General features: G+C 43.2%; 1 protein-coding gene across 5 annotated transcripts; it reads left to right on the top strand.

Annotated features, from left to right (window-relative positions):
* The first annotated feature begins 10 nt into the window (after positions 1–10).
* Positions 11–9,753, top strand: LOC110530714 (MAU2 chromatid cohesion factor homolog). Of its 5 annotated transcripts, none has more exons than XM_036986381.1 (20): positions 11–447; positions 702–719; positions 882–947; positions 1,193–1,204; positions 1,359–1,454; positions 1,656–1,750; positions 1,909–1,936; positions 2,289–2,441; positions 6,139–6,285; positions 6,378–6,468; positions 6,639–6,742; positions 6,823–6,900; positions 7,032–7,106; positions 7,210–7,293; positions 7,396–7,445; positions 7,539–7,616; positions 7,788–7,899; positions 8,031–8,121; positions 8,192–8,319; positions 8,687–9,753. In XM_036986381.1, the coding sequence occupies exons 1-20, from the start codon at positions 214–216 to the stop codon at positions 8,762–8,764; spliced, it is 1,818 nt and encodes a 605-aa protein (XP_036842276.1). In that variant the 5' UTR covers positions 11–213; the 3' UTR covers positions 8,765–9,753. The 5 variants fall into 5 exon arrangements, with proteins under 5 accessions (XP_036842276.1, XP_036842278.1, XP_036842275.1 ...); XM_036986383.1 differs by having other exon boundaries at positions 2,286–2,441; positions 7,032–7,097; XM_036986380.1 differs by having other exon boundaries at positions 12–447; positions 2,286–2,441.
* Positions 9,754–14,980: the final 5,227 nt, after the last annotated feature.

Below are 14,980 nucleotides of genomic sequence, written 5' to 3'. Positions count from 1 at the left end.
GATGCAAGGGATCTCCGTGATCGCTGCCATTGAAATCGCGTGGGGTCGCTTGCTCCTACGCGCAGATCCAGGATCAGCTGACAATTTCCCAACCTAACCATAGTAATCAGAAGTCAGAGAGCATAACCGATCCTAGATTAGCGCTCTGGAGCAAACTCGCTGAACAACGGCAGTGGTGCGATAGCGACTGTTGATGTTTTTGTTGTCAGTAAGATGGCGACAAGCGGAGAGGCCCCGGAATCTTGGTACCTAGCTCTGCTCGGCTTTGCGGAACATTTTCGCACCTCAAGTCCTCCGAAGATCCGTCTCTGCGTCCACTGTCTGCAGGCGGTGTTTCAGTTCAAGCCGCCGCAGAGGGTCGAGGCCCGAACTCATCTCCAGCTGGGCTCGGTACTCTACCACCACACCAAGAACACCGAACTCGCCCGAAGCCACTTGGAGAAAGCGGTAAGCATTCCCCAGAAACTCCGTGGATGTGTTTTATAGGGGAGGGAAAAGGAAGGCCGCAGCTTTGGCAAAGCTATCGGTGTGTTGTTGATCAGAAAAGTGGACGAGAGTGGTTGATTATCAGTGAGGATATTTAATTATCGCGCGTCAGCTTATAATAATTGTTGGGACATCAATCAAACAATGCAACATTGCATGTACTAAACAGATATTGAAACTAATTTTCGCATTCTGCCCCCCCCCCCCCCCCATAGTGGTTCATATCACAACAAGTATCCTTTCGTGTGTGTGTGTGTGTGTGTGTGTGTGATAGAGAGAGCGCATGCATCTACCTGAACAAATGTTTACTGTCTCCATGCCCCGTACGTTTTTTTTCTTCATTGATGCTAGTGTTATCATGCAGAAAAATAAATTTCCTTTACAAGTAATACCAGATCCCTCAGTTTGAAGATGTCAAATTCGAGGCAGCAAGTCTTCTGTCAGAACTGTACTGCCAACAGGTAAGTGTAGTATTGTTCTCATTTCCAACCTGTGGCCCACCTTCACCTTGCACTATTACCTGAATTCAATCAAATGTCAGTGTTAAACATGCCTTGCTTATCTGTTCACATGTTTATCTCAGCATTTTTGTTTGTCAACCTTTTGTAAGACAAAATATCATACTCCATTATTTTGGCTTTGGCTGTTATGTCATCATAAAATAGGCCTAATCGGTAATCCTTGCGTTGTCTTTTCCCTCATTAAGCTGCTTTTGCATGTAAGTGAACTCTGAAACAGTAAGATTAACTAGGATATGTTAGTTGTTTTAGCAAACACTTCTGATTTGTAGTGTCCTATACAGTATTGTTGTAAAAGTTATTTATTTAAGTCAATGAACTGATGATTATCTCTGATCTGGTCTTTCTTTGAAGAATCTGGTTGATTCGGCAAAGCCCTTGCTGCGGAAGGCCATCCAGATCTCCCAGCAAACTCCCTACTGGCACTGCAGATTGCTTTTCCAGCTGGCGGTAAGTCAACCTAACAACCGGACCTGATAACCCATCTGTAAAATTACTGAAATGTAAAAGTTCAAATCAGTTCTGAAGTCGAGGTTCACAGAAATGTATTTAGCTGTTATTCACCTCAATTTACATCTATATGGGTCATTAGTTACTTGTCTTAAATAGTGGATAAAAGTTTTCTTGTCCTTTTTATTTCTTTTTCTTCAGCAACTGCACACACTGGAGAAGGATCTGGTGTCAGCTTGTGACCTCCTGGGGGTAGGGGCAGAGTATACCAGGGTAGTGGGCTCTGAATACACCAGGTAGTGTATCATGGTAGAACACAATACAAGTAAAACAGTGTAACAGTTCTAGTAATGTCTGTACTTTATCAAGGTGTTGTTTTACAGCCCTGAGGACTAGTGTTGTGGTCTGGTCAGGTAATGTTACTGATATCCTTGTTTTCTTTCTTCCTGCACAGAGCTCTCTTTCTGTTGAGTAAAGGAATGGTAAGTTGAGAAATATACTAATCATGTCAAGACATTCTCTCATGACGATGAATTAAAATCGAATAATGATACAACTAAGTAAATTCAATATTCAATTCTGCTGAAACCACTTAGACCATTGCTGTTTTTTAATGAATGTCTTGATGGCCACCTAAAAAATGAAACAAATGCTTATTTTTGCAATGTTTACTTACTTACCTGCATTAATAGTCACTAGCGGATAGACATTATTGTAATGGAAGTTTTGAGGCATCCTACTTGAATAATTTGTAAGAAAAATATATTTTTAGGGATAGAATTGCGCCGGTTTTAAGAAGAGTGAAATGTCACCCTGTGTGTTTGTCTAAAGCTGCTGCTGATGGAGAGGAAGCTTGGGGAAGTGCATCCTCTGTTGACTCTGTGTGGGACCATCGTGGAGAACTGGCAGGGAAACCCCATCCAGAAGGAGTCTCTCAGGGTCTTCTTCCTGGTGCTGCAGGTCACACACTACCTGGACGCTGGACAGGTACAGAATCAGAATCAACTTTATACGCCAAGTACATTTACACATACCCAGAATTTGACTTGATGAAGTAGACAGAATATAGACAGGAATTTACACAATCTAAATACATACAGTATTTACAGTGCCTTGCAAAAGTATTCATCCCCTTGGCTTTTTTCCTATTTTGTTGCATTACAACCTGTAATTTAAATGTATTTGGGTTTCATGTGATGGACATGCACAAAGCAGTCCAAATTGGTCAAGTGAAATAAAATATCTTGTTTCATAAAATTCAACAACAAAAAATAGGGAAAAGTGGTGCGTGCATATGTATTCACCTTCCCTTTGCTATGAAGCCCCTAAATAAGATCTGGTGCAACCAATTACCTTCAGAAGTCATATTTGTTAGATTGCACACAGGTGTACTTTATTTTAGTGTCACATGATCTGTCATGTCTCAGTATATATAAACCTGTTCTGAAAGGCCCCAGAGTCTGCAACACCACTAAGCAAAGGGCACCATGAAGACCATGGAGTTCTCCAAACAGGTCAGGGACAGAGTTGTGGAGAAGTACAGATCAGGGTTGGGTTATAAAAAAAATATCTGAAACTTTGAACATCCCACGGAGCACCATTAAATCTATTATTAAAAAATGTAAAGAATATGGCACCACAACAAACCTGCCAAGAGAGGGGTGCCAACCAAAACTCGCAGACCAGGCAAGGAGGGCATTAATCAGAGAGGCAACAAAGAGACCAAATATTACCCTGAAGGAGCTTCAAAGCTTCACAGTGGAGATTGGAGTATCTGTCCATAGGACCACTTTAAACCGTATACTCCACAGAGCTGGGCTTAATGGAAGAGTGTCCAGAAAAAAGCCACTCGGGTGGCGCAGTGGTCTAGGGCACTGCATCGCAGAGACTCTGGCTCTGTCGCAGCCGGCGGCAACCAGGAGGTCCGTGGGGACGACGCACAATTGGCCTAGTGTCGTCCGGGTTTGGGAGGGTTTGGCCGGTATTGATATCCTTGTCTCATCGCGCACTAGCGACTCCTGTGGCGGGCCGGGCGCAGTGCACGCTAACCAGGTCGCCGGATGCACAGTGTTTCCTCCGACACATTGGTGCGGCTGGCTTCCGGGTTGGATGCGTGCTGTATTAAGAAGCAGTGCGGCTTGGTTGGGTTGTGTTTCGGAAGGACGCATGGCTTTCGACCTTCGTCTCTCCCGAACCAGTACGGGAGTTGTAGCGATGAGACAAGATAGTAACTACTAACAGTTGGATACCACGAAATTGGGGAGAAAATGGGGTAAATTAAACAATTGAAGGAATGATGGATGGCGCTAAATACAGGGAAATTCTTGAGGGAAACCTGTTTCATTCTTCCAGAGATTTGAGACTGGGACGGAGGTAAACCTTCCAGCAGGACAATGACCCTAAGCATACTGCTAAAGCAACACTCGAGTGGTTTAAATATCTTGGAATGACCTAGTCAAAGCCCAGACCTCAATCTAATTGAGAATCTGTGGTATGACTTAAATATTGCTGTACACCAGCGGAACCCATCCAATTTGAAGAAGTTGGAGCAGTTTTGCCTTGAAGTATGGGAAAAAAATCCCAGTGGCTAGATGTGCCAAGCTTTTAGAGACATACCCCAAGAGACTTGTAGCTCTAATTGCTGCGAAAGGTAGCTCTACAAAATATTGACTTTGGGGGGGGTGAATAGTTATGCACGCTCAAGTTTTCTGTTTTTATTTCTTATTTGTTTCACACACAAAAAATTGCATCTTCAAGGTGGTAGGCATGTTGTGTAAATCAAATGATACAACCCCCCCCCCCCCAAAAAAAAATTCATTCCAGGTTGTAAGGCAACAAAATAGGAAAAATGCCAAGGGGGGTGAATACTTTCGCAAGCCACTGTAAAATATAGATACAGTAGACCTCACTCACTTAGCAGACGTGGGATAATGCCTGAGTTTTTATGAAGTCCTGATTATGTGGTCCATGGTCACAAAATAAAAAGATAAGGGGCCTGTTGTCAAAAATGTACAGTTGAAGTTGGAAGTTACATACACCGTAGCCAAACAAATTTAAACTCAGTTTTTCAAAATTCCTGACATTTAATCAGAGTAAAAATTCCATGTCTTAGGTCAGTTAGGATCACCACTTTATTTATTTAAGCTTTTATTTCTTTCATCACATTCCCAGTGGGTCAGATGTTTGCATACACTCAATTAGTATTTGGTAGCTTTGCCTTTTAAATTGTTTAACTTGGGTCAAACATTTCAGGTCACCTTCCACAAGCTTCCCACTTTAAGTTGGGTGAATTTTTGCCCATTTCCTCCTGACAGAGCTGGTCTAACTGAGTCAGGTTTGTAGGCCTCCTTGCTCGCACACGCTTTTTCAGTTCTGCCCACACATTTTCTATGGGATTGAGGTCAGGACTTTGTGATGGCCACTCCAATACATTGACTTTGTTGTCCTTAAACCTTTTTGCCACAACTTTAGAAGTATGCTTGGGGTCATTGTCCATTTGGTAGACCCATTTGCGACCAAGCTTTAACTGATGTCTTGAGATGTTGCTTCAATATATCCACATTATTTTCCTCCCTCATGTGGCCATCTATTTTGGGAAGTGCACCAGTCCCTCCTGCAGCAAAGCACCCCCACAACATGGCGCTACCACCTCTGTGCTTCACGGTTGGGATGGTGTTCTTCGACTTGCAAGCCTCCCCTTTTTCCTCCAAACATAACGATGGTCATTATGGCCAAACAGTTCTATTTTTGTTTAATCAGACCAGGGGACATTTCTCCAAAAAGTATGATCTTTGTCCCCATGAACAGTTGCAAACCGTAGTCTGGCTTTTTTGTGGCGGTTTTTGAGCAGTGGCTTCTTCCTTGCTGAGCGGCTTTTCAGGTTATGTCGATATTAGACTCGTTTTACTGTGGATATAGATACTTTTGTACCTGTTTCCTCCAGCATCTTCACAAGGTCCTTTACTGTTATTCTTGGATTGATTATCACTTTTCGCACCAAAGTACATTCATCTCTACGAGACAGAACGCGTCTCCTTCCTGAGATGTATGATGACTGCGTGGTCCCATGGTGTTTATACTTGCAAACTACTATTTGTACAGATGAACATGGTACCTTCAGGCATTTTGAAATTACTCCCAAGGATAAACCAAGCTTGTGGAGGTCTTTTTTTGATTTTCCCATGATGTCAAGCAAAGAGGCACCGAGTTTGAAGGTAGGCCTTGAAATACATCCACAGGTACACCTCCAACTGACTCAAATTATGTCAATTGGCCTATCAGAAGCTTCTAAAGCCATGACATAATTTTCTGGAATTTTCCAAGCTGTTTAAAGGCACAGTCAATTTAGTGTGCCTTCTGGAATTGTGAATTATAAGTGAAATAATCTGTCTGTAAACAATTGTTGGAAAAATTACTTGTCATGCGCAAAGTAGATTTCCTAACCGACTTGCCAAAACGATAGTTTGTTAACAAGAAATTTGTGGCATGGTTGAAAAACAAGTTGTAATGACTCCAACCTAAGTGTATGTAAACTTCTGACCTCAACTGTATAAAATAGGATTTAATTAACACGGCAAGATTTAGGAGCAATATGCACGCAGAGATGAAGTCATCATACAATTCCAGATGTAATCCCACTTGAAAAGGCACATAACCAATGTAATAAATATCTTTGGGCTGATAGGTGAAGAGTGTGAAGCCGTGTCTGAAGCAGCTGCAGCAGTGCATCCAGACCATCTCTACACTCCACGACGATGAGATCCTACCCAGTAACCCTGCCGACCTGTTCCACTGGCTGCCCAAGGAGCACATGTGTGTCCTTGTCTACCTGGTGGGATACAGCTACTGCAAGTGACCTTTGACCTCTATTGGTCATATTGTTCTTGTCACGACAGACTTTACTTACTTGTTTTTCTTCCACAGGTGACAGTCATGCACTCCATGCAAGCAGGCTACCTGGAGAAGGCCCAGAAATACACAGACAAAGCTCTCATGCAGCTGGAAAAGCTCAAAAGTAAGTCATTGGAATCCTCACCATAGAATTACATATAGAGGTCATTTAAATGGATCTCTGTGATCCTCACCCTCTCTCAATCTCCCAGCGATTTTTCAGCTGTAGAAGTATTGTGGTTGTCAGTGACTTTCTGTTGCTGTTGATGCTGCTGATATTGATGTGTTTTCCAGTGCTGGACTCCAGCCCCATCCTCTCCACATTCCAAGTCATTCTGCTGGAGCACATCATCATGTGCCGACTCGTCACTGGTCACAAGGCCACGGCATTGCAAGAGGTAGGGAACATGCTTAACATACACATGAATTCATGTAAACGGATACATTTTCGTGATGCTGATGGTTTCCCTCTTCTCAGATCTCTCAGGTGTGTCAGCTGTGTGCACAGTCTCCCAGGTTATTCACCAACCATGCATCCCAGCTACACACCCTGCTAGTGAGTAGCTTTCTAGCCTTGGATTTCTATTTCTTATATCTGTACTTTGTGCAGTGGACAGGTAGTTGTTCTGTTATGATTTTCTATGTTGTACCGATCACCTCCCTCGTCACTGTTGTGGTCTGTTCCAGGGTCTCTACTGTCTCTCAGTGAACTGCATGGATAACGCTGAGGCGCAGTTCACTGCTGCCCTGCGGGTGAGTGACGTGAGTGTGTCTACTAAGATATCTATTGGCAAAATTAGTAACCTCCTTACTTTGATATTTCTGGGTGTGTTAATTGAAATACATCTGTGTTTCACTCTTCCAGCTGACGACGCACCAGGAACTGTGGGCGTTCATTGTAACCAACCTGGCCAGCGTCTATATCAGGGAGGGCAACAGGGACCAGGAGGTCAGAGGGCATCTGGGGTGCATTCAGGATAGCAGGGTTGTTTTATGTGATGAATGTGAGTTCTTCACCTGACGTAATATGTCCCTGTTTCTGTTATAACAGCTTTATAACCTGTTGGAGAGGATCAATCCTGATCACAACTTCCCTGTCAGGTAAGAAAGTGTTTGTATGTTTATCTATGTATTTTTGCAATCTTGCGATTGATGTTTGATTCTAAATGGACTCCTCTACTCCTCCCGTTCCAGCTCTCATTGTCTGCGAGCAGCAGCCTTCTACATCCGTGGACTGCTCTCTTTCTTCCAGGGACGCTATAATGAGGCCAAGTAAGTTCAACCATGGCTCACCAGAAACTATTTCTTGATGTACATCTCCATTACATCACATACAAATAATATCTTCACACGTTTAGAATACCTGCTCAGTTGGAAAGAAAGCCGAAGAGAGCGGCTGTGAAACCTTAACAAAAACGTGTTAGTGACTGTGTGTCGCGTTAGGCGTTTCCTGAGGGAGACTCTGAAGATGTCCAATGCTGAAGACCTGAATCGTCTGACTGCATGCTCTCTGGTCCTACTGGGGCATATCTTCTACGTGCTGGGGAACCACCGGGTGAGATCACATCACTGGGCTCTCCAGGATCATATTGCAGTGTTTCCAAAAGCACATAATTTCTCGGAGCAATGCTAGGAGGTGTGATTGAATCTGAACCATGCATTTGGTCCTGTCTGTGTTTCCGCCAGGAGAGTAACAACATGGTGGTCCCAGCCATGCAGCTGGCCAGCAAGATCCCTGATATGTCAGTCCAGCTCTGGTCCTCGGCTCTGCTCAAGGGTAAGGCAACACCTGTCTGTGTGTGTCTGTTTTTGAGATGTACTGACTGAAATGACTGTTCTCCCTGTAGATCTGAACAAGGCATGTGGGAACACGATAGACGCCCATGAAGCAGCTCAGATGCACCAGAACTTCTCCCAGCAGCTCCTGCAGGACCACATCGCTGCCTGCAGCCTCCCTGAGCACAACCTCATCAGTGTATGATTCATCAATCACTCAATCTTTATAACCCATGCACAGCTTTCCAAAGCATAACTTCATTTGGATAAGAACTGATCAATCAGTATATCAGTTAGTCATCCATCAATATCTTTGTACTGCACCATGGTGAATATTTATACACAGAAAATACACAACAAGTACATGCACAGTTAGAGGAATGATTTTATTTTATTAGTATCATCATTAGCTGAAACCATGACGATAGCTTGTCTTCCTGGGGTCTGACACATAGCGAAAAATACTTTACAGACAAATGACTTTACAATTGACATTTAACAAGTAGACATTCCAGCTAGAGGAATGAGTGTGAGACAGTGAGCTGACAGACTGTGTGTTGTTGCAGTGGACGGATGGACCTCCTCCAGTGGGTCAGTTCCAGGCCCAGAATGGACCCTCTACCAGCCTGGCCAGCCTGCTCTAAGGACCACCACACCATGAGAGAGTGAGCTGGAGAGAGAAAGGAAGGGAAAGGTAGAGGGGGTAGAAGAGGGATAGAGATGTGAAGGGGCAGACTTGTATGCCGCTGATCTGCATACAGCCTGGATGCTGGTTTGTTTCAGTATTGACCCGTTTCATTGTAGTTACTATGTCAACGAGCATAGCTAACCAATGCTGAAACAATATTACATATTTTATCTAGAATTCTAAAGATCTTAACTTGTTCTTTCAACGGTAGGACTTTTTTAGTGGGAGGGTGGTGGGACACGCAAAAGGTGTTTATCTTTAGGTGGTGAGATGAGAGAGAACTGAGCTTACACCTACCTCAGAGAGACTGCCACTGGGCACTGCATTAGCAGGGCGTACACATAATGAAACTATGCACCTTTATAGAGTTGAAATGTAATATGATGAGTAGCCTGGAGTAGAAGCTAGCTTTTTGGTCTAGCTGGCGGTATGAATGGTTGACATTGAATTGCTGACAACTAAGGTACCATAGAAGGTTTTCACACACAGAGTTGTGCCCCGAACTCAAGGCAGGACAATAATCCAGTTGAAGAAAGAAGATCATCTCTGTGACACTGCAGCGACCTGAGATAGAACCTAACCATCGTTTAAAGTTCTACACTTTGTCCCCCAAGTTTCATTGTTGTCAAGCTCCTAACAACGGTCCTGGAGTGGGAAGTTAAGACATTGGATTGGGTGAATATTTTAATATCATTTTCTTTTTTAATGGCAAGTTGAATTTGGGAGGCAATGTTTGCACCCATTTTTTTTCAGTAGGCGGTAACGAAACTAAAACTACATTTTATCTAGATACAGTGCCTGTGGAAAGTATTCAGCAAACCCTTTGCTTTGAGACTTCAAATTGAGCTCAGGTGCATCCTGTTTCCATTGATTGTCCTTGGAATGTTTCATCAACTTGATTAGAGTCCACCTGTTGTAAATTCAATTGATTGGACATGATTTGGAAAGGGACACACCTGTCTATATAAGGTCCCGCAGTTGACAGTCCATGTCAGAGCAAAAACCAAGCCATGAGATCAACGAAATTGTCTGTAGAGCTCTGGAACAGGATTGTGTCGGCACAGATCTGGGGAAGGGTACCAAAAAAAATATATGCAGCATTGAAGGTCCCCAAGAAGACAGTGGCCTCCTCCATTCTTAAATGGAAGAAGTTTGGAACCACCAAGATTCTTCCTAGAGGTGGCTGCCTGACCAAACTGAGCAATAGGGGGAGAAGGGCTTTGGTTAGGGAGGTGACCAAGAACCCAGAGTTCCTCTGTGGAGATGGGAGAACCTTCCAGAAGGACGACCATCTCTGCAGCACTCCACCAATCAGGCCTTTATGGTAGAGTGGCCAGATGGAAGCCTTTCTTCAGTAAAAGGCACATGACAGCCCGCTTGGAGTTTGCCAAAAGGCATCTAAAAGACGCACACCATGAGAAACAAGATTATCTGGTCTTATGAAACCAAGATTGAACTCTTTGGCCTGAATGCCAAGTGTCACGTCAGGATGAAACCTGGCATCATCCCTACGGTGAAACGTAGTTTTAGCATCATCGTGCTGTGGGGACGTTTTTCAGCGGCAGGGACTGGAAGACTAGTCAGGATCGAGGCAAAGATGAATGGAGCAAAATACAGAGAGACGCTTGATGAAAACCTGCTTCAGAGCGCGCAGCTCCGCCGACTGGAGTGAAGGTTCACCTTCCATCAGGACAACGACCCTAAGCACACAGCCAAAACAATGCAGGAGTGGCTTCAGGACAAGTCTGAATGTCCTTGAGTGGCCCAGCCAGAGCCCAGACTTGAACTCAATCGAATATCTCTGGAGAGACCTGAAAATAGCTGTGTAGCAATGCTCCCTATCCAGTCTGACAGAGTTTGAGAGGATCGGCAGAGAAGAATGGGAGAAACTCCCCAAATACAGGTGTGCCAAGCTTGTAGCGTCATACCCAAGAAGACTCAGGGCTGTAATCGCTGCCAAAGGTGCTTAAAAAAAAAGTTTGGGATTTGTCATTATGGGATATTGTGATGAGGGCGGCAGGGTAGCCTAGTGGTTAGAGCGTTGGGCTAGTAACCGAAAGGTTGCAAGACTGAATCTGTCGTTCTGCCCCTGAACAAGGCAGTTAACCCACAGTTAATAAGATTTCATAAATTTTAGAATAAGGCGAGTGATTAACAAACTGTGGTAAAAGTCAAGGGGTCTGAATACTTTCCGACTGCACTGTATGTTATTCCTACTCATATTTTCCCTTTTCTTCCACCCTTGGTTTATTTACCTTGTAAAGCTCCCTGTATTTTAGACATCTAAAAGGTATTGTCCCCCTGAAAACTCCCAAGTGCACCCAGAGAGAGGCAATGCAGAGTCATTTTTGAGCAACCTGTTGGTGACATGGCAGAGAACACTTGTATTATTTTACAGAACTGTTTAACGAGTAAGGGTTTGTCAACTATCAAATCTATCACCAACTTTTTCAAGAATAACACACTTCTTAATCAGTCTGTAATTATATTTGATTGTCATTGTATTGTATCACAACGCAGGCTTAGTTTAGCAGCCTTATAAACAATAATACGTTGCAAATATTTCCCTCTTTATTTTTAACAAATGAATCCATTTATTCGATTTTGTAAAGTTTGACTATTTATATACCATGTTTGACCATATTATATCGGTTTCACTATTTATTTTTGCAGGTACGTTTTTGTATAGATATGGCAGAAAATATTAATGTTTTGTGAACTTTTTCCCCAATGTGTATTTTTATGTTTCTTATGAATGATTTAAACATGTAAATACTAGGTTTGGTCAGTTGTGAAACAAAATGCTAGAGCTACGACGACTGCCTTGTGTTTTTATTTTCAAGTCTACGTTATACTACAAGGTTATAATAGGTTGGTTACCCTGTTCATTACAGTATTTTAGAATTCTGGTTTTGTGTTTTTAAATAAAAGATTTCTTTCAACACATCAAGACTTGAAAAAAAAAAAGATAATTGTAAAAACAATATGTAGTTCTCTTTTGCATCAACTGTATTTTATGCTGAACTGAACATTCCAACTCAACACGTTATCATCTTCAACTTTGATTTGTCCAGAGCATTGATGCATAACATCTAACTGCTCTGTTTAACCCATGGACCACACACATATGTGACAAATTTGATATGTGACACTCAAAATGCTTATTTTCACGTTTATGCTTTAAAGGCACATTTTGCCCTCAATATACAGTATGTGGGAAGATGTGTGAAGACGTTTTCCCTTTGAATGAAACTTGTTGTTGGGATTATACAGTTAATGGGTGTGGGGATTGTCGCTGCATTGGATTTTTGTCATTTAGCATACGCTCTTATCCAGAGCAACTTACAGTAATGAGTGCATACATTTCTGTACTGGTCCCCTGTGGGAATCGAACCCACAACCCTGCTGTTGCAAGCGCCATGCTCTACCAAAAGGCTGATTGTGTAGTGTCTTGACCAATGTTTGAATTACACTTTGACCCAAAGGTTCCCTAAAAAAAATAGTTGTCTAGACCAATGTTAATATTCTTAACCTTTATGGAGGTTTCCATGTTAATATTCTAAATGAAATATTTCCTTGATTCCCAGTGTCCTTGATGCCTCAACGGCTTTCACAAAACACAGGTTCCTTCCCTCAGACCTTCCTGTTTTGAGAAGGAGGTTAAGGAATCAAGGACACAAATCAAGGAAAGATTCTTAAGATTTACCCCATAGTTGTTCTACCACAGGGACATTAAGGAAGTCAGTAGAGGGTTCCCCCTAACCACTGATACAGGGTCAGATATTTGAATCCCCCTAATGGTAAAGGCTAGGGATGTGGTGGCATAATCTCATCCTAGATCTGTAGTTACAGGCATATTCTACCTGAAGCGTACGTGAGACAGTTACTGAGATCAGTCCTCCAGACTAGTCACATGTTTGTCTTTATGTCTGATTTGCAGAGCCTAGTGTAGAAGCCTGAGGTGGACTAGCTTGAGGTAAAAGTTGCCCTTAAACGCAGGTCTAGGATCAGATTAAGCAACGCTTGATCTAAATCTTAGACTTTATGGAGGTGACAAAATACTGAACCCGTGTCAGAGTGTAGAGGCCACTTCTACCTCCTCAGACCGCTCCAATGAAAGGGCAGGATAAAACCACCAATAACCCCACAATCTGCTTCATCTCAATATAACGAATGCAGATGATTACCCTCCAATGGTTTTGTGAAAGGATAGAGTAAAGAGAGATGAGCTTGGAAAGAGAAAGAATGGGAAAGGGGGAGGAGGGGGGGGGGGGGGGGTGAGATTTCAAGGCACTGCTGTGAGTGTGATACTGGCCACTGATGCTTATTAGGTAATAGGTGTCTTAGCAAAGCTATGTGAAGGAGGAGGCCCTAGCACTTCCTGCCAAATAGTGAGTGGGGCTGATCGTGACTGCGACGGCTACTTCCTGCTTTGTACAGTACTTAATGGGGATTAAGTTGAAGCTGTCATGATGTTACTGGCGGCCATTACCTCATGCAGGGAGAGGAGAAGCCACAGTCCGTGACCATACCACAGTAAAAGAAACGCTGTGTGAATCTAAAATTAGGACGTGGTTCTTATTGGTTGATCGCCACAATGTGTTGTGGTTGATGAATATTTAGCAGAGATCATTCATATGTTCACGTCTTTATGAAAGATGCATAAGGAATGTAGTCTGTTTTCTCACCAATGCTTACTGTAAATAGAGAGAAAAAACAGGGAGACTGAGTCAGAGAGAGACATGGAGTCAGAGAATGTAAGGGGACCATAACAGGAACAAAAATACATCACAAGCACAAAACCTCCATTGTATTACATTTACAAACGTACAAGTGCATGGGATATAAAGTCATGATTTGATAGTGCCAAGAAGAGAGCTGAGAATGGTAAAGGAACCCAGACGCTATGTGAAGGGAGTGGTATTCAGTCTGTGATGGACGGGTCACTAGTCAGATGCTCTGACTGCAGTAGTCCAGAACAATGAAGCAACCTGACTGTCTTCAGTAGTCTTCTATATTAGCAGCCTAGTCTTCACTCTTAGTCCTAAGGCGCTGCAGGCTTTTGTTTTATTCTAATGCTACAACACCAGGTTTAACTAAGCAAATAACGATCAAGACCCTAGCTGAATCTCACATTTAGTGTTGGACTCGGGGCGTATAATGCTGGTTGAGTGGACAGGTCTGACATCATCCAGGCAAAGCGAAAACAGACCCATTCACTGCCTGATTAACAAGTAACAGGGCTTTACTCTGACACGAGCAGACAAGGGAACCTGTGAAGAGAGGAGCGAGATGTGTGGCGTGATGATGTATGAAGTCATTTAGGGCCAAAGATAAGGCTACCTCGACTAACCTTAAACATTAGGGAGGGGAAACAAAACTGACCTCAAACCAGTGTATGAGGCAACTTCACCATGTGTCTTTGGGGAAGAACAGCATAAGAATTAGCTGAAAGGGGCATTCACTTTTTTGAGTATCCCTCCCACAGTCCCCCTGCTCTTTTGAGCATCCATCTCCCCACTTCTCCCCCTTACCCACAACCTGAGTACTTGGAGTATAATGACGTTGACACTGGTCTAAGGTCAGTATTGTTAGCATTGGGGCAGGGTAAGCTAAGCTGATCCTGGATCTGTTCGTAGAGGCAACTTGAACCCACATCTCCACACTTCCCTTACACACAGAGCATTACCTTAAAAAAAAAACTCAGGTTAGATGAGCTGTGGTCATTTCTTATTGAGATTAACTGGATTATAAGACTGAAATCGAACATTCTACCAAGTGTGGGGTCTCAATCATGAATGCCCAAAGGTAGGCTATTCACCATGGTATTGATACTGCTGATGTTGATACACTTTGCTTCTGTATTGTCTTGTCTTCTGACCTGTTATGAAAAGAGAAGGAGATATATGGCATCCACCATATCCACTGTGCACGTGAATAGGGTTCAGCCTCAGACCCATGTCTATGGCAACTGATCTGGGATCCGTTCTCCTTATTCCTCCTCGCTATGCTAAAAATCATCCTGATCCTGGATCAGCTGTTACTTGTATCTTAGGCTAGAAGCAACCACAAGACCTAGGGGACCGTGGCATGGTTGTGCTGCTTTGCCCCTTGGTGATCAGTGGTTATAGACGTGCACTTGGTTCCCCTGGCGTGCTGAAGCGCGCATGCC

This window comes from Oncorhynchus mykiss, chromosome 8, assembly GCF_013265735.2.
Source record: "Oncorhynchus mykiss isolate Arlee chromosome 8, USDA_OmykA_1.1, whole genome shotgun sequence".
NCBI classification, from domain to species: Eukaryota; Metazoa; Chordata; class Actinopteri; order Salmoniformes; family Salmonidae; genus Oncorhynchus; species Oncorhynchus mykiss.
The sequence above is the reverse complement of the archived record's forward strand: the minus strand, read 5'-3'. Positions and strand labels throughout refer to the sequence as shown.

What these genes read in the sequence shown, in the direction of transcription:
- LOC110530714 (XM_036986380.1), top strand. Translation starts at nt 214, where the DNA reads ATGGCGACAAGCGGAGAGGCCCCGGAATCTTGGTACCTAGCTCTGCTC. An exon ending in GATTGCTTTTCCAGCTGGCG is followed by an intron (nt 1,455 to 1,655) that starts GTAAGTCAACCT and finishes CTTTTTCTTCAG; the next exon opens with CAACTGCACACACTGGAGAA. An exon ending in GATCACAACTTCCCTGTCAG is followed by an intron (nt 7,446 to 7,538) that starts GTAAGAAAGTGT and finishes CTCCCGTTCCAG; the next exon opens with CTCTCATTGTCTGCGAGCAG.